Raw genomic sequence first — 22,743 nt, forward strand, 5'->3', positions numbered from 1 at the left:
TATGTGAAAGTATCGAGGGGTGTGACTATGGATGCTGGGATGGGATGGGCGAATTTTTTCACCTTGTTTCGCTGCGGAAATGACACCCATACACTTGTATGCCGGCATGCGACAAAAAAAAAGAAAAGAAGCGCGTTAAAAATATCTTGACACCCATAGACTTTAATGGGCGTTGGCAACATTTCATCGGCGGCAAATTTTTGGCGAAGCAAAATGGGTCAAATTCGCCCATCCCTAATGCTGGGTTTTCATTTGGAGGGGTTGAACTTGATGGACTTTGTCTTTTTTCAACCCAATTTAACTGTAACTATGTGCAGTTTCACTGACACTCCTAACAGAATCCAAGATGGCAAGCTCCTGACAACTTTGAAGGTGTGGATCATTATTACTATAGAGATTGTGAAGGGCCTTTTTACAGTGAGAGCTGTGAAGATGTGGAATTCATTCCCTAAATCAGTTGTACAGGCTGATACATTAGATAGCTTTAAGAAGGGGTTGGAAGGCTTTTTAGAAAGTGAAGGAATACAGGGTTATGAAAGATAGCTCATAGTACAAGTTGACTGGTCTGAGGAATTTTTACCCCTTCTGAGGTAAATTGGAGAGGCTTCAAATGTTTTTTTGCCTTCCTTTTTACCAACTAGTAGTTAGGCAGGTTATATATAGACTTGAAAAAATTGAACTTGATGAGTGTGTACCTTTTTTCAACCAAATTTACTATGTTACTGAACCTTTAGGCTGGATCAATAATTTCAGCCATATTCATTGCTAGGGTGTAGTTCTCCTTTAAGCACAAGAACTGTTGCAGTCAACTTTTGCAACAGTCACTGAGCATATTAGCACCATTCATCAAAGGTACTTGCATCTAAAGCTGCTCATTTTGTTACAAAGCACTGTGGGTAAGAAACATGTCAACATCTAATATGTCCAGACAGCAGTCCACAATAGTGCTGTAATGCTGCCTTATTTTTATCCAAATACTCTACAGGTAGCAAATTATAAGCATGCTGTAAGTGCTTATAATAATAATATTCCAAATACATGTGCCAGTAATCCATGAAGTGACTAGCAGTGCAGTGCTGAGAAGCACACTATAGTAGGGTTGCCACCTTTTCATGGAATGAAGTCCAGGCAGGGTGGTGGGCCATGGCATCACATGGGGTGTGGGCAGTCATGTCACGGGGCGGAGCGGGTGAGGTGGAGAGGTGGGGTCATGACAACAGTGGTGGGGTTAGCAATTGGCCGATCCCACTGCAAATCATATGGTCCTGTCCCGATTTCCATATTTGTAAACCAAGCAGAACGTTTTGACACAGATAGCCCTTCCAAAAACTGGGCTGTCGGGGTCAAAACTAGACAGGAGGCAACCCTTCACTATAGGAATGAAGCATACAGGTTCCTGATGTTGGGGAGCACAATGCATAACACATTCATTATAGAAAAATACAAACAGGAAATTAGCTAGAGCAGTAAAACGATTTAAAAAAAATAAAAGCTCATTGATTTTTTAAAACATATATAGTTCAAATTCAGCTTTTTGTTCACTTTCCAAACTAAAAGTAAAACATAAACAAAAAAGCAGTAAAGGAAATAAATGCTTACTTACAAGCAGCTCATCCATATTAGTCTGGCATTTATCTAAACTGATTCGCTTTATGGCGACTCGTTCTTGTCTGGGTTTGCATAGTGCTGCATGAACCACAGCTGTCGCACCACTGCCTGAAAGAAAAAAAAGTGATTGAAATGTAATGTGTTTTTGTCATCTTTGAATAGCAATTTATCTGTAATATAGTTTGGAGATAGGCCATTCAGTCTTACATACTCATTTTTGCATATAAGGAGAATACACACAGAATACACTTTTGGAAACAATCCATTTCTATATTAGCTTGATGTTCCAATTAACGACCATACACTTTGCTGTACAGGAGATTCTATGTTTTCTTTATGGGTAATGGAGAGAACATATTACCTAACAATGTGTGATGCTAGCTGTGGTTGCAGCTGATGACACTGCAAGAAGAACTAAATTCAAAGTCTAATCAGGGATCCCCTTTCTTGGACTCCCCAACCATGCCATTTGGAAGTACAATATTGCATAGCAGAGCTGCTGGCACCCATGTCCAGCCACTTAACTTTGGTACTCTACTCTATGGGGGGCAATCACTGACAAGGAGCATGTGCTTTTGAAGACAAACGTAGTAATTTACAACTGCAAGGGCAGTTGCTTTGGAGCGTATCGATGCAGGGGAACCTCCTGACCAAGTGGTGGCTTCAGGGTACCCTTCGTGTCTAGGTGAAGCAAACTTGCACCTAAGGAATTAGGTGCAGATTTCACTCACACGCTGAAGACTAGGCAGACTTCCACGAAACTGTGTCCGATTTGTTGTTAAATGTGCACAGTTGTGTTCATTTTTGGTGAATTGTACACAACTGTGTCAGACCCATTACAATTGCATCAGTCATAACAGCCCTTGTAACCTCAATGATGCTGGAATTCTGGGCAAAATACTGCATTTTAATCATGTACCGGTAATTGTGATCGAAATTGCACATTGCTCACTGCATTGGACGTAAATGACCCCTAAAATCTGAGACACATAGGCACCCCCAGCCCACCCTCTACCCACTCCTTAACTTGCATGTCATTTAGATGTGTTCAGCATTGAGGTGGGGGAAGGCACATATGCCACCCCAATTTGTGCAAGTAAGGGAGTGATAGGTGCCGAGCACAGCCAGACCCTCAGATACAATTGCTTTTTAAATGAGCACTAAGGAATGCACTTTTGCTCCCCTTAGTGCTCTATCACTTGCATCAAGGGTCATATTAAAATGACCCCTATTGAAATTAGTTCTTCTGTTATAGCTGCTTGTGTAATTACGTTAAAAGAAGAAACAACAGTCAACTTATTCCTGAAACAGAACTGCTCAATAGTGCAGTTTCAGAAATAATATCACATATTTAAAGCATTAAGAAAAAGATTTAGAAAGGATTAGGGATTTTTCAATTTATCCTGACTCGTGTTGTTTTAGAATACCTGTTCAACATTTACAATGGTTGTTCACTTTCCAGCACTTTTTTTCAGTTCAGTTTTTTCCACTTAACCTAATACCCAAGAAGTGGTTTGTAAGTCAGAACGGAAGAGGGAAAATGGGAAGTCATTAATGAAAAATAAGCAACAGTAAACGATAAAATAAAGTAGCCTCAATGAGCAATATTTTTTTTTGGTTGCCTGGGTCAGTGACCAGTGAACTGACAATCAGGTGGAAAATATCTGACAAACCACAAAAATGAAAACAAAGACAAGAGAAAATGCATTCCATGCCTCTGGCAATGATCTAAGTAAGTCTAAGTAAATAGACCAGGCTGGATTCTCATTTGAGGAGCTTACTCCTCATGTTTGGGGCACTGAAATGTGCATACTAAGAGGGGTACAGCTCACTCATTTTGCACACGCACATGACCTTGGATTGGAGGAGGAAGGTGCACAAATTAAGCAAACCGGGACACACATGCCCCATAGCATTGCCACCTGAATTGGAAGTAGGCTGGAGTGTGGAAGGCACAATACTTGGGTCAGGGTAATTCTCAAACAATATTATTGGGTCCCTTTTACAAAGTGTGGTCTCTGTTAGCCTTTTTTTTTTTTATTGAAAATATAATGTACTGATGTGCACTACTACTACAAACTAGTACAACTGGTGTGTTTGCTTCAGACAGACTACTACAGTTTATATAAACAAGCTGATGTGTAGTCATGGGGGCAGCTATTCAAAGCTGTAAAAGGAAAAAAGGCCCAGGATACACAGCAGATCATTATCAAGTCTCCTCTTTAAGCAAAAAATTCCCTACAAATTCTTTTAAAGCCCTTCACTTCTTTATACCATCTTATCATCACTTTCTCTTCATACAGAAGCTTCCTGAAAGTCTCAGACTCAGAGCTGACACATTTCATACCACCCTCATCTGTCTCTCACAGCCCAAATCTATCTTTCTTGATGCTGCTTACAAACTGAATTCCATCCCTGAATTGCTTTATGGCAAGTTCTTGCTCAAAACTAAGCACGAATCCAACTTCTTGAAATACTAGAAAAGCATCTCTAATTTAAACTTAACAGTGTTCATATCACTGTGAGCTGCATACATATGACTTTTCTTATTATGTTCTCCTTCCACCTATATCTCTTAACACCTGTCATTTAATCATTGACTTTATCGTATATATTTTTAATTAATATTCATTGCATTGTTGCCCAGTGTGCACTTAATATCTTGTTCAGACTTGTTAAGTACCAGCTAAAAATAAAATACACATACATAGAGGGAATATAGGATATCAATTAATGTAAAATAGAGTATTGGCATGACTATAAATGTGTCAGCCAGGTCTACAGGTCTTTAAATGATTCATGAGCACAAGGCCATGATCTAGGTGCTAGAAACACTAATATTAATATTTAAAAGCCTATCCACTACCCCCCCCCCACCGGAAACTGGGCATGTGCTATGCAAACCTTTTTCTCTGCTATTCAAGTAAAAAATATTATGTTTAGTTTAGAAGACTGAAGCAACGACAAGCTGTAAATGCCACAAGTATAAAACCATACATTTACATAGACATTTACAAAGAATATGTCAAAGGAATATCAATCCTCAATTCAGATGAGTTCAGCTTAGTTGAGGGGTTACAGGTGTTAAATTTGCTCCAGGTTAAAAACCCATACCAACAATCAGCAGTTAGAATAATAGTAATGAAAAGGCAACAGCTGACTATTGGTTACTATTAAATGCCCTAGGACAAATATCATGCCTGTTGTTGCATTCTATCTTCAAGGCCATCTATCTATAAGTCATCAACCCTGTCTTCAGGTCACCTTGACAGTGCAGGTTTTTGATATGACTATGTCAAAATGATGTTGTCTTATTCTGCTATTTGGATGGTCTGAATAAGTTCAGTGTATGAACCTATTTTGCAACATGGTCTGGTATTTCAACAACATCCAGTTGCCTATTGTGAAATTTCATATACTACCTGTCCATCTGAGCTAGCATGCCATGTCAGGGGTGGGTGTATATATATATATATACTGTAATTCTTACATATAATCAGAGAGCGAGCGACAAGCTCACTAATCTCATAGCAATGCTCACACAGACGCAGCAGATAATACTGGCTCATTTCCTCTGTCTGATCCAGGGCATGATGTCTAGGAAAGACCCTCGGGGGAAATTTCATTGACAATAACAACAGTCTAATAAAAGTTTGCGCAGATAACAGATGCTAACTCACTTAAATCATACTAAAAAAATCCTAAAATAAAAGCATATAATAGAAAATGCCCCAATATGTTATATGTTAACTTTTTTTAGCATAATTGTAAGATATTTAGAAACTACCAAGTAAGTACAATATAAAGATGGAATAACAATAGCCTTAAATAAAGGACAGATATGTCATCCCTGTGGAACCGTATTTAGGAGACTTGACCATGACCCATTATGCTCACTCCTCTTCATACTCCAAGTACTTCCCAATACACATTTATGTAAGGGAATTTTCAGTTGGTTTATGCCTTTTCTAATCACTCGGTGTCATAAGAACAAAAACACCACTGATTTTCCAATATCAACATCTAAATCATCTCTAAAATGCTTTGGATAATTCATCTTTGTCATAACTCATCATCCTCATCCCCTACCAGATTCACCCCTGTTACTAGTGACTTAACTCATTAATCTTCTGCTAAATATTTGTCATATCTACTGAGATCTCCCGCTCAGTCGCTAATTAGTTAATAGAAGGGAAAAAGCAAACTAAATTGCATGCTGGCAAATACCCTTAGGGTATGTGATAAAATATCTGCAGCACAGAATTATAATCTGTTATTGCTGTCATGTTGTTTGTAATACAGCACAGATATTATGAAGCACTTATTATTTGAAGCCAACACACTATCAGTGATAAGCAAGGCTTACTATACCGTAGCTTTGATTGATCTTGTGAGCTAGAAGCAAATATATTTTTGGTTGATAATGTTTAGGAAAAATTCTTAGAATGGTGCTCCATTACATTATATTACACCATAGTAAGAACAGGGACAAAGGTGGTCTAGTAACCCATGGAAACTCAAACAGTTTAACAAAAAAATGCAAGCTACTGACTGGAGTCTGTTGGTTACTAGCACCCATTATATTAACCACAGTAACCAGAAGTAACAAGGATTTGATTGGTTTGACATTAATCTTATGGTTGGCCATACCCTTTGACTCTTTAATTCTGTATGCTTACTGAATTCATCATCACTTGAAAGGCTTATTAACATCAATATACAGAAACAGCACTTCTGTAACTCTAAACCCCAGACCTCCAATCATCCCATCCTTTCAATAGTTGGCAATACAGTCTGTGTATTCATAGCTTGACAGGACAGCTATTTAGGGGAAATCCCTTTTAAAAATCTCACCTCAGAATTTTTTTACATGATGGGCATCTTCTAAAACTGCCACCGTAGGCATGAACCATCAGGAGCCTATATAGAAAGTACAGCCCTAAATAGGATACTCTTGCATTGAATGAGTCAGCTAGATCCAAAAACATACCAGCAGAAAGCTTTATTGAACAGTGTTGTTTTAAGAATACACCCCCTGAATGCTTTAAAGGTACCCTAAATCCAACAGTAACACTGTCCCACAGTGCCCCTTAGTTTTCCGTAGAGGCTGCTGAAAACCGTTTATGGATGCAGGAAAATTAACCAATAATAATTCTACTAATAAAAAAACATCATTATAAATGCAAAATAATTGACCATTGGGAATGCTGATTCCCAGCACTATGTCAGACATCTTGCTATTATCTCACCTATAGATATAATTATGTAATTTTTGCCTTCATTATATTACACTAGAATCAGACATGGGGCTAAAACACAGCCTTGTTTATTTTTTGAAAATTCTGCTTAAAGCTTCCAACTTCAGTTGCAGGAACAAAGAACATAGGGGCAAATTCACTAAAGGACGAAGCGCCTAATGCTAGCATTAATTCAATAGCGTAGCGCATTTTCGTTAATTCGCCGATTCACTAATGGACACTGGCGTAAATTCGCTAGTGTTACTTCGCACCCTTATGCCTGGCGAATTTGCGCAACGGATCTAACTACGCAAATTCACTGTCGCGTGCATTTTTCTGAACGCTACCTTTTACGCCAAACTTCCTTCGCCACCTCAGACCAGGCGAAGTGCAATAGAGTAGATAGCGATTGTTTCATAAAAAGTTAAAAAATTTACTAAGGGGCCGATTCATTAACTTCGAGTGAAGGATTCGAATTTCGAAGTTTTTTTTGGGCTACTTCGACCATCGAATGGGCTACTTCGACCTTCGACTACGACTTCGAATCGAAGGATTCGTAGTAAAAATCGTTTGACTATTCGACCATTCGATAGTCGAAGCACTGTCTCTTTAAAAAAAACTTCGACCCCCTAGTTCGGCATCTAAAAGCTACCAAAGTCAATGTTAGCCTATGGGGAAGGTCCCCATAGGCTTGGCTAACTTTTTTTGATCGAAGGATATTCCTTCGATCGTTGGATTTAAATCCTTCGAATCGTTCGATTCGAAGGATTTAATCGTTCAATCGAAGGAATAATCGTTCAATCATTCGATCGTACTATCTGCGCTAAATCCTTCGACTTCGATATTCGAAGTCGAAGGATTTTAGTTCCTAGTCGAATATCGAGGGTTAATTAACCCTCGATATTCGACCCGTAGTGAATCGGCCCCCTAAGTCTCAAAAAACTTTTTTTTTTTTAAGGGTGATAGGCTGAAAAAGATCGAAAAAAATTTTGGGGCTACCCTCCTTCCCCCCTACATTTCCTAACTCATGGCACCTTAACTATACAGTGGGCACATGTGTAGGGCAAAATAAAAATTTTATTTGCTGTTTTGAAGGTTTCCCAGGCTTGTGTAGTGATTCTACATATACCTCCATTGTAACTTCAATTTGGCGCCGTATACAAATTAAGCTTCGCTAGCGACCTTACACTTCCCCTGAGCGCAACTTCAGATTTTAGTGAATTTGCGTAGCGCTGGTGAAAATACGCCTGGCGAAGTGCGGCGAAGTGGACGCTGACGCAACTACGAATCTTAGTGAATTTGCCCCATAGAGCCAGATTGACACAGCTGAGATTCTCATTGGAGGATCATTTTTGCACATTAATGTTGTCGTGGGCCCTAGAGAGCTGGGGAAAAGTTTTATTGAGCAATATTGCTTTAAGAATACAACGCTGATGTTGCTGGACTATAGCTCCCAGCATGCTTCAACCTTCATTATACATTACATTATTCTGGGATTTGTAGTCCAGCAACAACTGAGCAATGTGTGTTTGAGCAGTGCAGTGCAGCTTGGTTTCCTGTCCCTTAAACTGTTATTATATTGCAATATGCTGGGAGTTTGGGTCCAGCATTATTTGGGTACTGTGTGCTTCAGCAACAGTGTTTCCATCCCCACTAAGGGAATATTATGTAATAAAAAATGCTTGCTTTTTTACTTGTAAAAGATTAATAATAAGTGGGCTATACAAAGCTCTAATGTATTGTATCATGTCAGCGTTGTCAGCCATTAGCTCTTTGCCAAAATACAATCTAAGATCAGGATGACTCAGTCAGCTCCATCTGCTATTGTGACTCACAAAACTGTCTGTGACCAGAGTAAATGACTTTGGAAGCTTTAATGCATCTACACTCAGCCTGGCTCTGTTTATATTTCCAGGGAATAAATGCAGAGTTTTTCGATATTATATGCAAAGTTTGGAGCTGTTTCATGGTACACAAGGTCAGCGTGACATTTAAATGGTTGAACGGAGGACGTTGCTGCTTTCTGTCAATATATTCAGTCCAGACTACAGTGATTGCACAGGACAATACATTCATTAAGGCCGTATATAAACAGTTCATGGCAGCAGAGGATACTAGCAGAGAAAGTGCTGCATGTTACCTTTCTACCTTTTCCTTTACCTAATTATATTAGAATTCATTTTAAAAATTTTCTGCCTTCATAGTTTTAGAAATCTTTTACTGTAATATAAATTGTATTTTGGTGCTAATTACATAATGTGCTGTTTTTCAGTAATATTTGCTATATGTATATTGCTAATGGATAATGCAGTCAATACTGACTCTAACATGCCAAACATCCACACCATGAGTCGAGTTGCTTATTTTTCAGCTCAGTCCTGCACAATGAATTCATAGTTTTGTTTGGTTGTCACAGGGCTATCCCCTTAAGGACCTACAATACAACTGATAAAAACTGATAATTCACTTCTATATATAAAAACTGATAATTCACTTCTATATATATATATATATATATATATATATATATATATATATATATATATATATATATATATATATATGTATGTATGTATGTATATATATATATATATATATATATATATATATATATATATATATGTGTGTGTATATATATATATATATATATATATATATATATATATATATATATATATATATATATATATATATATATATATTTATTTATATATATATGTGGTCCAGACTAAGCCCTATCAACCATGCAACGCCAGCCCTCATAATTATATTGTTCTTAAGGAACATTCCCCTGGCTGTTATTTGTTTTACCGATATTACTTATTCTCCAAACAAATCCCTGCTTTAAAGAAGGAAGAAAAACAGGTTTAGCAATACCAGATGCAAAACCAGGGCACTTCTTTAAGCATTCTGCAATTCGAAAATGTAAAACGCGTGAAGCAGGAAGCGTTAATGCAAAGGAAATTTAACACCATAAACAAACACATGCATTTACAGGTTTATTTTAAGAAATGTGCTCCCTTTCATCTAGTTTTTGCACCTGAAACTAAATATGGATATACCTTGCATTGATAAACTATAAAAAGAAATCCAAAGGCGTACAGTTCTAATTGCAAGCAAGATTGTCTGGCGTGTTTAATGTGGAGTGCAACGTTTCCGGGTCACAAAGAGAGTCAGATGTCAGCAACTGTTTAACTTTGCAGAAGGCCTCTGAATGTTTGGGAGTCCAGTTCCATGGAGCCCCTTTGTCAGGTAAGCAGTGAAGAGGCTCTGCCACTGTTGCCTTGTGAGCAAGGAAGCTTAGAACAACATTACAAGAAAGCTATATAAGTCATGAAAGAAGTAAGAGAACCAGCTAGGCTCATTCATCTCAAATGCTGGAAGACCACAAATAAAGTCTCATTAGAATAGAAAGAGGAATACTGTAGGTACAGAGTGAGGGGAACCAATAAAAACCAAATCTATGTTTTCATGAACAAAAGACAAAAAGGGCAAAAGAGGAAACTGTTCAGTTGAATAAGTCCTACATGACCTCCTTCTACAATATTTTTATACTAAACCAATCCCCAATTTTTCTAAATAATGGATAATTGGAAAAGCATGTCCAGCATGGAAAATCTAGAACAGCACTGATATAGGGAAGAATGCCCCATTGTAAAATATAAGGGTATTGAAGGTCACCAAGAAGTTCTATGACCTTTTTAACAGGGGATACAGTATATTTTTATAATACCCAAGTTAGACTAAGACATAACACAAGTTGCATCACTAAGAAGCAATTACATTATAACTGGTGATATCATTAAGCATCATGTATAAGGATATATTTTTCAGCATATTCAAGGCTGATTGTATTATAACACCAGACAGCCAGAGATAACAGTAGGTGAGGCAAGGCTAAAACTGCAATCTGAGCCAATAAACAGGAATGTATATGTATACATAAATGTAATTCTTTCAGACAAATCAATACGAAGAATAAAAGTTGATGGCATAGTGGCCTTTTAATGATATTATTTGCATGTAAATGCTATTATTAACATAGTGAGACAAACAAATGGGTGCAATGGTTTTATCATAAAAGAAAAGCATTCCATTTATTAGAGCAGATGTGACTGGTGCGTCAGACAATGTTCCAAATGAGCCCTGCTTCCATTTTTGCTGAACATTAATTAAATCCTTCCCAGTGTTCATATTGCTGCCGACAGCCACCTACCTACCCTACCACTCCACATCGATCACCATTACCTGCTGACAGTGTACCAAACTTACTCCATCCATATGGAAAAGCAATGTTTTTGTTTTGATCATTAATTTAAATCTCATTAGTGTCTTAAATCAGAACAATTTGTGATACTGTAGCTCCAAAGGTCCTGGGAAGACTGTCCATTGTACAAGTTACTGGAATTAAAGGGACGCTGCTGCAAAAGGACATCCCTTGTTTAATAAACTGTTTTTTTTATATAATCCTAGACAATGTTGAATCATTTACTGCAAATGTATTTTTTAATTAAAATTATTTTTCTGGCTACCTTCCTAATTAATCCCACTCTTCTACTGAATCACATTCCTCTCCATGCCACAGGTACAGTATAAATATAAACAATGGAAACACTGAGTCATTCAGGATCCTTGATCCTGTCATTCTGTATCATTGTGTGCTCATGAAGCATTACATAACTGGTTTTTAATGTTTTCTTTGTTCTTTTTCCATTTATGTTGTTTATATAAAAATGTGATTCAGAAACAAGGCTACCAGGTACCTGTATTAAAGTAACAAGCCTTTTTCCCACGTAAAATAAATTATGTGTGTACCCCAAGCTCTGTACAGGCCAACAGTATACACTTATTTCAAGGAACAGTAATTAACAGAAATGCTAGGGGTGGTCTTTATGAAGAGTTCTACAGCTATGCCAGTCACTGAAATGATTCCCTATGGCAACTACAACTGCACATGAACTTGCAATGTCAGAACTAAACAAGACAATTACAGTGTAAAAATTTGAAATATAAAAAATGAAAGAAAACCTGAGGCCTACCTACTATTTTAGCAGAGTTCCTCTAAAGGAAGCAGGGGCGTAACTACCAGGGGAGCAGGGGGTTTTACATGGGCCAGGGCCCGCACCCCCGCAGGGCCCCCCCCGGAAGATCGTGCGTGCTGCAGCTGGCTGGAGTCGGCTGAAGGCGCAGAGATACACCGCGCAGACGAGGGTGGGGGCGGGCCCGTCTGCACGGCCCGCACCAGGGCCCGCCCCCCACCAAGTTACATTACTGAAAGGAAGAATGGCCAAATGCCCATGTGGTTGCAGACCCCCAAACCCATCGCTTTAATGGTGATCTTATGCCTTTAAAAATGGTTGTTGGCCTAGGAAATCTCTCTTCTTTACAAGTCGTAAGCGGGGGAGGAATGAGTAAGCCTGTGAAATCAATGTTTTAGCCTTGGCAACCTGTCCTCTATAAAAACTAATGGCAAGGGATAGGCTGAAGCCCTGTGAGACCACTGCCTTGGTCAAGAGACACTTATCCCAAAAAATGCTACTAGACAGGAAGGTGCCAACCTATGAAAAAATTGAGGTAAATAGGACCACCATATTGGCTTGTTCTAACTACAAACTCAACCTCTCTTTACTGCTTTATGGTCCATGCATGGGCCCAGCACCACACCTTTCCCAGTCATCTAGTTGGGAACCTGAAAGATACTGATCAGGATGCAAGGAGCTTCAGATCTTTTCAGATCCAGGCTTTAGGTCTACCACCCACTCAAAAATTGTAAAGCGCAAGGGAAGGGGGGTGGATGCTGCAATGTTGTTTATACTAGTCAGACATTCTACACAGTGTTACAATTGTGTGCAGAGTTATTCCTCTTGATATATTTGCATTTAGTTTGCATCAATAGTGAGTTTGCAATTGATCCTCGGCATTCAGCTCAGATTCAAAAGCAACAGATATGACCCATGTGCCCCCCCTCAAGTCCCCCCAGCTTATGAATATATATATATATATATATATATATATATATATATATATATATATATATATATATATATATATATATATATATATATATATATATATATTCAGCAAGGAAGATCCGCACTCTCAGGTCTTAAGTAAAAATGTAAAAAATTTTAAAAATTTTATTGTTACATACGAGAAGAGAGTGCGGATCTTCCTTGCTGAATATGTATTGATATTATTGATACTGCACCCAGGCACCTTGGACTATTTTTCGAAAGTGCTGGCTACCTCGTGGACTATATATATATATATATATATATATATATATATATATATATATATATATATATATATATATATATATATATACAGTCATATGAAAAAGTTTGGGAACCCCTCTCAGCCTGCATAATAATTTACTCCACTTTCAACAAAAAAGATAACAGTGGTATGTCTTTCATTTCCCAGGAACATCTGAGTACTGGGGTGTTTTCTGAACAAAGATTTTTAGTGAAGCAGTATTCAGCTGTATGAAATTAAATCAAATGTGAAAAACTGGCTGTGCAAAAATGTGGGTACCCTTGTAATTTTGCTAATTTGAATGCATGTAACTGCTCAATACTGATTACTGATTATTAGCTTGTTAAGCCTTGAACTTCATAGGCAGGTGTGTCCAATCATGAGAAAAGGTATTCAAGGTGGCCAATTACAAGTTGTGCTTCTGTTTGACTCTCCTCTGAAGAATGACAGCATGGGATCCTCAAAGCAACTCTCAAAAGATCTGAAAACAAAGATTGTTCAGTATCATGGTTTAGAGGAAGGCTACAAAAAGCTATCAGAGGTTTAAACTGTCAGTTTCAACTGTAAGGAATGTAATCAGGAAATGGAAGGCCACAGGCACAGTTGCTGTAAAACCCAGGTCTGGCAGGCCAAGAAAAATACAGGAGCAGTATATGCAGAGGATTGTGAGAATGGTCACAGACAACTCCAAAGACCTGCAAGAACATCTTGCTGCAGATGGTGTATCTGTACATCGTTCTACAATTCAGCGTAATTTGCACAAAGAACATCTCTATGGCAGGGTGATGAGAAAGAAGCCCTTTCTGCACTCACGCCACAAACACTGTCACTTGTTGTATGCAAAAGCTCATTTAGACAAGCCACAATCATTTTGGAACAAAGTGCTTTGTACTGATGAGACAAAAATGTAGTTATTTGGTCATAACAAAAAGCAATTTGCATGGCGAAAGAAGAACACCACAAAGAAAAACACCTGCTACCTACTGTCAAATTCGTGTGGCTAGTTCAGGGACTGGGGCCCTTGTTAAAGTCAAGGGTCGGATGAATTCAACCCAATATCAACAAAATGTGTGTATATATGTGTGTGTATATATATATATATATATATATATATATATATATATATATATATATATATATATATATATATATATATACACATACATTTTAAATGGGTGGTTCACCTTTAAGTTAACTTTTCGTATGGTAACCCTAGTTGTTTCACTGAAGTCTGGACAGGGGATGGGTCAATCATGTCAGGGGGGTTGGGTGTAGAGATGTCGCGAACTGTTCGCCAGCGAACTTGTTCGCGCGAACATCGGGTGTTCGCGCTCGCCGGAAGTTCGCGAACGTCGCGCGACGTTCGCCATTTTGGGTTCGCCATTGTTGGCGCTTTTTTTTGCCCTCTCACCCCAGACCAGCAGGTACATGGCAGCCAATCAGGAAGCTCTCCCCTGGACCACTCCCCTTCCCTATAAAAACCGAAGCCCTGCAGCGTTTTTTCACTCTGCCTGTGTGTGCTGAAGAGATAGTGTAGGGAGAGAGCTGCTGCCTGTTAGTGATTTCAGGGACAGTTGAAAGTTTGCTGGCTAGTAATCGTTTTGATACTGCTCTGTTATTGGAGGGACAGAAGTCTGCAGGGGTTTGAGGGACATTTAAGCTTAGGTAGCTTTGCTGGCTAGTAATCTACCTTCTACTGCAGTGCTCTGTATGTAGCTGCAGTGGGCAGCTGTCCTGCTTCTGATCTCATCTGCTGACTGCTGCAATAACAGTAGTCCTTGTAAGGACTGCTTTTATTTATTTTTTTGTTGTTTTACTACTACTACTACTACTACTATAAGAGCCCAGTGCTATTAGTCTAGCAGTGTTGGGGAGTGGGACTGGTGTGCTAATCTGCTGCTCCTAGTAGTTCAGCAGCACCAACTTTAATTTTTTTTTTTAATATTCATTTTTTTTTATTTTACTTTTTTTTATTTTACTACCGCTGTAGTAGTGTATAAGTTGACCTTTTAGGCATTATTTGCCCTGTAGGCATTATTTGCACACTGTTTTCTTCAACCCGCCATCTAGCTGTGTGACCTTGTTCACATTCTGTCTAAATATCCATAATATTACCGTCTCCAGAAAAAACACCGGAGTGACTTTTTTCAAGCAGCATTCATATATTTTACGTAATCCGTATCCACCGCTGTAGTAGTGTATACGTTGACCTTGTAGGCATTATTTGCACACTGTTTTCTTCAACCCGCCATCTAGCTGTGTGACCTTGTTCACATTCTGTCTAAATATCCATAATATTACCGTCTCCAGAAAAAACACCGGAGTGACTTTTTTCAAGCAGCATTCATATATTTTACGTAATCCGTATCCACCGCTGTAGTAGTGTATACGTTGACCTTGTAGGCATTATTTGCACACTGTTTTCTTCAACCCGCCATCTAGCTGTGTGAGCTTGTTCACATTTTGTCTAAATATTGATAATATTATCGTCTCTAGAAAAACCACTTGAGTTACTTTTTTTCAAGCAGCATTCATATATTTTACGTAATCCGTATCCACCGCTGTAGTAGTGTATACGTTGACCTTGTAGGCATTATTTGCACACTGTTTTCTTCAACCCGCCATCTAGCTGTGTGAGCTTGTTCACATTTTGTCTAAATATTGATAATATTATCGTCTCTAGAAAAACCACTTGAGTTACTTTTTTTCAAGCAGCATTCATATATTTTACGTAATCCGTATCCACCGCTGTAGTAGTGTATACGTTGACCTTGTAGGCATTATTTGCACACTGTTTTCTTCAACCCGCCATCTAGCTGTGTGACCTTGTTCACATTCTGTCTAAATATCCATAATATTACCGTCTCCAGAAAAAACACCGGAGTGACTTTTTTCAAGCAGCATTCATATATTTTACGTAATCCGTATCCACCGCTGTAGTAGTGTATACGTTGACCTTGTAGGCATTATTTGCACACTGTTTTCTTCAACCCGCCATCTAGCTGTGTGAGCTTGTTCACATTTTGTCTAAATATTGATAATATTATCGTCTCTAGAAAAACCACTTGAGTTACTTTTTTTCAAGCAGCATTCATATATTTTACGTAATCCGTATCCACCGCTGTAGTAGTGTATACGTTGACCTTTTAGGCATTATTTGCCCTGTAGGCATTATTTGCACACTGTTTTCTTCAACCCGCCATCTAGCTGTGTGACCTTGTTCACATTCTGTCTAAATATCCATAATATTACCGTCTCCAGAAAAAACACCGGAGTGACTTTTTTCAAGCAGCATTCATATATTTTACGTAATCCGTATCCACCGCTGTAGTAGTGTATACGTTGACCTTGTAGGCATTATTTGCACACTGTTTTCTTCAACCCGCCATCTAGCTGTGTGACCTTGTTCACATTCTGTCTAAATATCCATAATATTACCGTCTCCAGAAAAAACACCGGAGTGACTTTTTTCAAGCAGCATTCATATATTTTACGTAATCCGTATCCACCGCTGTAGTAGTGTATACGTTGACCTTGTAGGCATTATTTGCACACTGTTTTCTTCAACCCGCCATCTAGCTGTGTGAGCTTGTTCACATTTTGTCTAAATATTGATAATATTATCGTCTCTAGAAAAACCACTTGAGTTACTTTTTTTCAAGCAGCATTCATATATTTTACGTAATCCGTATCCACCGCTGTAGTAGTGTATACGTTGACCTTGTAGGCATTATTTGCACACTGTTTTCTTCAACCCGCCATCTAGCTGTGTGAGCTTGTTCACATTTTGTCTAAATATTGATAATATTATCGTCTCTAGAAAAACCACTTGAGTTACTTTTTTTCAAGCAGCATTCATATATTTTACGTAATCCGTATCCACCGCTGTAGTAGTGTATACGTTGACCTTGTAGGCATTATTTGCACACTGTTTTCTTCAACCCGCCATCTAGCTGTGTGACCTTGTTCACATTCTGTCTAAATATCCATAATATTACCGTCTCCAGAAAAAACACCGGAGTGACTTTTTTCAAGCAGCATTCATATATTTTACGTAATCCGTATCCACCGCTGTAGTAGTGTATACGTTGACCTTGTAGGCATTATTTGCACACTGTTTTCTTCAACCCGCCATCTAGCTGTGTGAGCTTGTTCACATTTTGTCTAAATATTGATAATATTATCGTCTCTAGAAAAACCACTTGAGTTACTTTTTTTCAAGCAGCATTCATATATTTTACGTAATCCGTATCCACCGCTGTAGTAGTGTATACGTTGACCTTGTAGGCATTATTTGCACACTGTTTTCTTCAACCCGCCATCTAGCTGTGTGAGCTTGTTCACATTTTGTCTAAATATTGATAATATTATCGTCTCTAGAAAAACCACTTGAGTTACTTTTTTCAAGCAGCATTCATATATTTTACGTAATCCGTATCCACCGCTGTAGTAGTGTATACGTTGACCTTGTAGGCATTATTTGCACACTGTTTTCTTCAACCCGCCATCTAGCTGTGTGACCTTGTTCACATTCTGTCTAAATATCCATAATATTACCGTCTCCAGAAAAAACACCGGAGTGACTTTTTTCAAGCAGCATTCATATATTTTACGTAATCCGTATCCACCGCTGTAGTAGTGTATACGTTGACCTTGTAGGCATTATTTGCACACTGTTTTCTTCAACCCGCCATCTAGCTGTGTGAGCTTGTTCACATTTTGTCTAAATATTGATAATATTATCGTCTCTAGAAAAACCACTTGAGTTACTTTTTTTCAAGCAGCATTCATATATTTTACGTAATCCGTATCCACCGCTGTAGTAGTGTATACGTTGACCTTGTAGGCATTATTTGCACACTGTTTTCTTCAACCCGCCATCTAGCTGTGTGAGCTTGTTCACATTTTGTCTAAATATTGATAATATTATCGTCTCTAGAAAAACCACTTGAGTTACTTTTTTTCAAGCAGCATTCATATATTTTACGTAATCCGTATCCACCGCTGTAGTAGTGTATACGTTGACCTTGTAGGCATTATTTGCACACTGTTTTCTTCAACCCGCCATCTAGCTGTGTGTATTATCGTTTCCAGAAAAACCAACTGAGTTTTTGTTGTTGTTTTTTTAAAAATAATGCCAGGCAAAGGCAGGCCGCCACGCAGAGGCCGTGCTAGGGGCCGTGCTGCTATGCAATCCTGTGGCCCTAGCAAATTGCCCAGTTTTAAAAAGCCAATGACCCTGAACTCCCAAAATGCTGAAGAGGTAGTTGACTGGCTTACACAGCACACCCCATCCTCTACCGTTTCTAACTTTACCACAACATCCTCCTCATCCTCCACTGCTATGGCCACCCCACGTAACACTTCCTCCACCACCGGTGCCCCTTCTTCACTGGGGTCAGAGGAGTTATTTTCCCATGAGTTTCTTGAACTGAGTAATGCGCAACCATTATTGCCAGAAGAAGATGAAGGAGATGAGGACCTTACACCAGATTTAATTCTGGCAGAGAACACGATAGAGATGGACATAATGAGTGATGAGGAGGAGGTCCCCGCTGCTGCTTCCTTCTGTGATGTGTCAGAAGAAATTGATGCATCTGAGGAGAATGATGATGAGGAGATTGATGTTTTGTGGGTGCCTAGTAGAAGAGAGCAAGAGGAGGGTAGTTCAGATGGAGAGACGGAGAGTCAGAGAGGCAGTAGGAGAATAAGACTTAGAAGAAGCAGGGAGGACAGCCCGCAGGGATCAGTAGGGCAACAACATGTATCGGCACCTGTGTTCAGCCGGCCAACGCACCCGCCATTGCCGCCAATGCCGCCAACTTCTACTGTTACCGCCAGATCGCACACTTCCAAAAAGTCAGCAGTGTGGGATTTTTTTAATGTGTGTGCCTCTGACAAAAGCATTGTAATTTGCAATGAGTGCAGTCAGAAACTGAGCCTTGGTAAGCCCAACAGCCACATAGGTACAACTTCTATGCGAAGGCACATGAGCGGCAAGCACAAAGCACTTTGGGAGCAACACCTCAAAGGCAACAGGCAAACTAAAAGCCACACTCCTTCTGGTCCAGCATCTTACTGCTCTACCTCTGCTCTCCTTGACCCGTCTGAACCACCCTCCACTCCGCCTTCCACCTTGACCACCTGTTCCCATTCCCAGTCATCTAACACCAGCCAAGTTTCTGTGAAGGCCATGTTTGAGCGTAAGAAGCCAATGTCTGACTGTCACCCCCTTGCCCGGCGTCTGACAGCTGGCTTGTCTGCACTCTTAGCCCGCCAGCTTTTACCATACCAGCTGGTGGACTCTGAGGCCTTCCGCAAATTTGTAGCAATTGGGACACCGCAGTGGAAGGTACCCAGCCGCAATTTTTTTTCTAAAAAGGGAATACCACACCTGTACCAACATGTGCAGAGCCAAGTTACCGCATCTCTGTCACTTAGTGTTGGGCCAAAGGTCCATATGACTACTGACGCATGGTCCTCCAAGCATGGTCAGGGCAGGTATGTCACCTACACTGCCCACTGGGTGAACTTGGTAATGGCTGGGAAGCAGGGAATGGGTAGCTCAACAACAACAGTGGAGTTGGTGTCACCGCCACGGATTGCACGCGGTTCTGCCACCACCTCTACTCCTCCATCGCTCTCTACCTCGTCTTCTTCTTCTTCTTACTCTGCTGCTGGGTCCTCCTTCTCCTCCTCCACACCTGTGCACCCCCAGCTCCCCCTAGGCTATTCGACGTGCCAGGTACGCCGTTGTCACGCTGTCTTGGGGATGACGTGCCTGGAAAGCAAAAACCATACCGGATCTGTACTCCTGTCATCTCTGCAGTCACAGGCCGATCGGTGGCTGACCCCACACCAACTGCAGATCGGAAAAGTGGTGTGTGACAATGGAAGCAATCTGTTGGCAGCGTTGAGACTAGGCAATTTAACACATGTGCCCTGCATGGCACATGTGTTAAATTTAATAGTCCAACGTTTTGTCTCCAAGTACCCAGGATTCCAGGACGTTCTCACCCAGTCCAGAAAGGTGTCGGCCCATTTCAGACGTTCCTACACAGCCATGGCACGCCTTGCTGACATTCAGCAGCGCTACAACATGCCAGTCAGGCGTTTGATTTCTGACAGCCAGACTCGCTGGAATTCAACGCTCCTTATGTTGGAACGTCTGCTGCAACAACAAAGGGCCGTCAACGAGTACCTTTTTGAACTGGGTGGTAGGACTGGATCTGCACAGCTGGGGATTTTTTTCCCCCATTACTGGGTGCTTATGCGCGATGCCTGCAGGCTCATGCGACCTTTTGAAGAGGTGACAAATATGGTCAGTCGCACCGAAGGCACCATCAGCGACCTAATACCCTTCGCTTTCTTCCTGGAGCGTGCCGTGCGACGAGTGACAGATGAGGCTGTAGACCAGCGTGACGAGGAGCTGGAAGCGCACGATTTCTGGTCGGAATCACCAGAACGAACCCAGGCACCTGCTGCAACGCAGGGAGAGGTGCCAGAAGTGGAGTCAGAGGAGGAAGGTGGCTTTGTGGAGGAGGAGGAGGAGGACCAACAGGAGCAGGCTTCCCAGGGGGCTAGTGGTGACCTTTTGGGGACCCCTGGTCTTGTACGTGGCTGGGGGGAGGAGACCGTGGATGATGCAGTCCTTGATAATGAGGAAGCGGAGATGGATAGCTCTGCATCCAACCTTGTGAGAATGGGGTCTTTCATGCTGTCATGCCTGTTGAAGGACCCCCGTATCAAGAGGCTTAAGGAGAAGGACCTGTACTGGGTCGCAACGCTACTAGACCCTCGGTACAAGCATAAAGTGTCAGAAATGTTACCAACATACCACAAGTCCGAAAAGATGCGGCATTTACAAACCAGCCTGCAAAACATGTTGTACAATGCTTTTAAGGGTGATGTCACTTCAGGAACTCATCAACATTCCAGGGGCAGAGGTGCCAGTAATCCTGCCACGAGCACACCTGCAAGGACAAAGCCCTTTGGCCAGTCTGTAACGTCAGACATGCAAATGTTTTTCTGTCCAAGGCAGCGCCACAACCCTTCTGGATCCACCCTCAAAGAACGCCTCGACCGGCAGGTAGCGGACTACCTGGCATTAACTGCAGATATCGACACTCTGAGGAGCGATGAACCCCTGGACTACTGGGTGCGCAGGCTTGATCTGTGGCCAGAGCTGTCACAATTTGCCATGAACCTCTTGTCTTGCCCAGCCTCAAGTGTGCTCTCAGAAAGGACCTTCAGTGCAGCAGGAGGGATTGTAACTGAGAAGAGAACTCGCCTAGGTCACAAAAGTGTCGATTACCTGACCTTTATTAAAATGAATGAGGGGTGGATCTCGGAGGGTTACTGCACGCCGGAAGACTTGTTCTGACTTCTATGCAGCTGTCCTTCTCTTCAAGCCTCATGACTCCACACACAGCTGTCCTTTAGCGTCCTCCTCCTCCCTCCGCCACCGTTACAAACTAGGGTGCAAACCCTACTGGTTTAATTTTTTCTGGCCTCTGTGCTTCAGTGGCTGCAACCAAAAAAACTGGGCAAACAATGTCTACAAGGTCAACGTATGGCAAAAAATGACTATTTTCAGCATTTATATGGCATAATTTTTCTGGCAACTGTGCTTCAGTGGCTGCGTCCAAAAAAATGCATATTTTCTGCATTTATATGGCATAATTTTTCTGGCCTCTGTGCTTCAGTGGCTGCAACCAAAAAAATGCATATTTTCAGCATTTATATGGCATAATTTTTCTGGCAACTGTGCTTCAGTGGCTGCGACCAAAAAAATGCATATTTTCAGCATTTATATGGCATAATTTTTCTGGCCTCTGTGCTTCAGTGGCTGCAACCAAAAAAATTTATATTTTCAGCATTTATATGGCATAATTTTCTGGCAACTGTGCTTCAGTGGCTGCGACCAAAAAAATGCATATTTTCTGCATTTATATGGCATAATTTTTCTGGCCTCTGTGCTTCAGTGGCTGCAACCAAAAAAATTTATATTTTCAGCATTTATATGGCATAATTTTTCTGGCAACTGTGCTTCAGTGGCTGCGACCAAAAAAATGCATATTTTCTGCATTTATATGGCATAATTTTTCTGGCCTCTGTGCTTCAGTGGCTGCAACCAAAAAAATTTATATTTTCAGCATTTATATGGCATAATTTTTCTGGCCTCTGTGCTTCAGTGGCTGCAACCAAAAAAATGCATATTTTCAGCATTTATATGGCATAATTTTTCTGGCAACTGTGCTTCAGTGGCTGCGACCAAAAAAATGACTATTTTCAGCATTTATATGGCATATTTTTTCTGGCCTCTGTGCTTCAGTGGCTGCGGCCAAAAAAACTGGGCAAACAATGCCTACAAGGTCAACGTATGGCAAAAAATGACTATTTTCAGCATTTATATGGCATATTTTTTCTGGCAACTGTGCTTCAGTGGCTGCAACCAAAAAAACTGGGCAAACAATGTCTACAAGGTCAACGTATGGCGAAAAATTACTATTTTCAGCATTTATATGGCATATTTTTTATGGCAACTGTGCTTCAGTGGCTGCGTCCAAAAAAACTGGGCAAACAATGCCTACAAGGTCAACGTATGGCAGTTGTTTAAAGAGAACAGTAGATTACTAGC

The 22,743-nt window shown here is 40.3% G+C and overlaps 1 protein-coding gene across 1 annotated transcript in view; it reads right to left on the reverse strand.

Moving 5' to 3' along the window:
- The window catches only part of stk39.S (serine/threonine kinase 39 S homeolog), a 166,500-nt gene that overhangs the window by 138,143 nt on the left and 5,614 nt on the right, over positions 1–22,743 (reverse strand). Inside the window, exon 2 of the mRNA XM_018238844.2 lies at positions 1,604–1,716. Coding sequence (XP_018094333.2) covers positions 1,604–1,716 — 113 coding nt within the window. The remainder of the gene's footprint in view (positions 1–1,603; positions 1,717–22,743) is intronic.

This window comes from Xenopus laevis, chromosome 9_10S (assembly GCF_017654675.1).
Source record: "Xenopus laevis strain J_2021 chromosome 9_10S, Xenopus_laevis_v10.1, whole genome shotgun sequence".
Taxonomy (NCBI): domain Eukaryota; kingdom Metazoa; phylum Chordata; class Amphibia; order Anura; family Pipidae; genus Xenopus; species Xenopus laevis.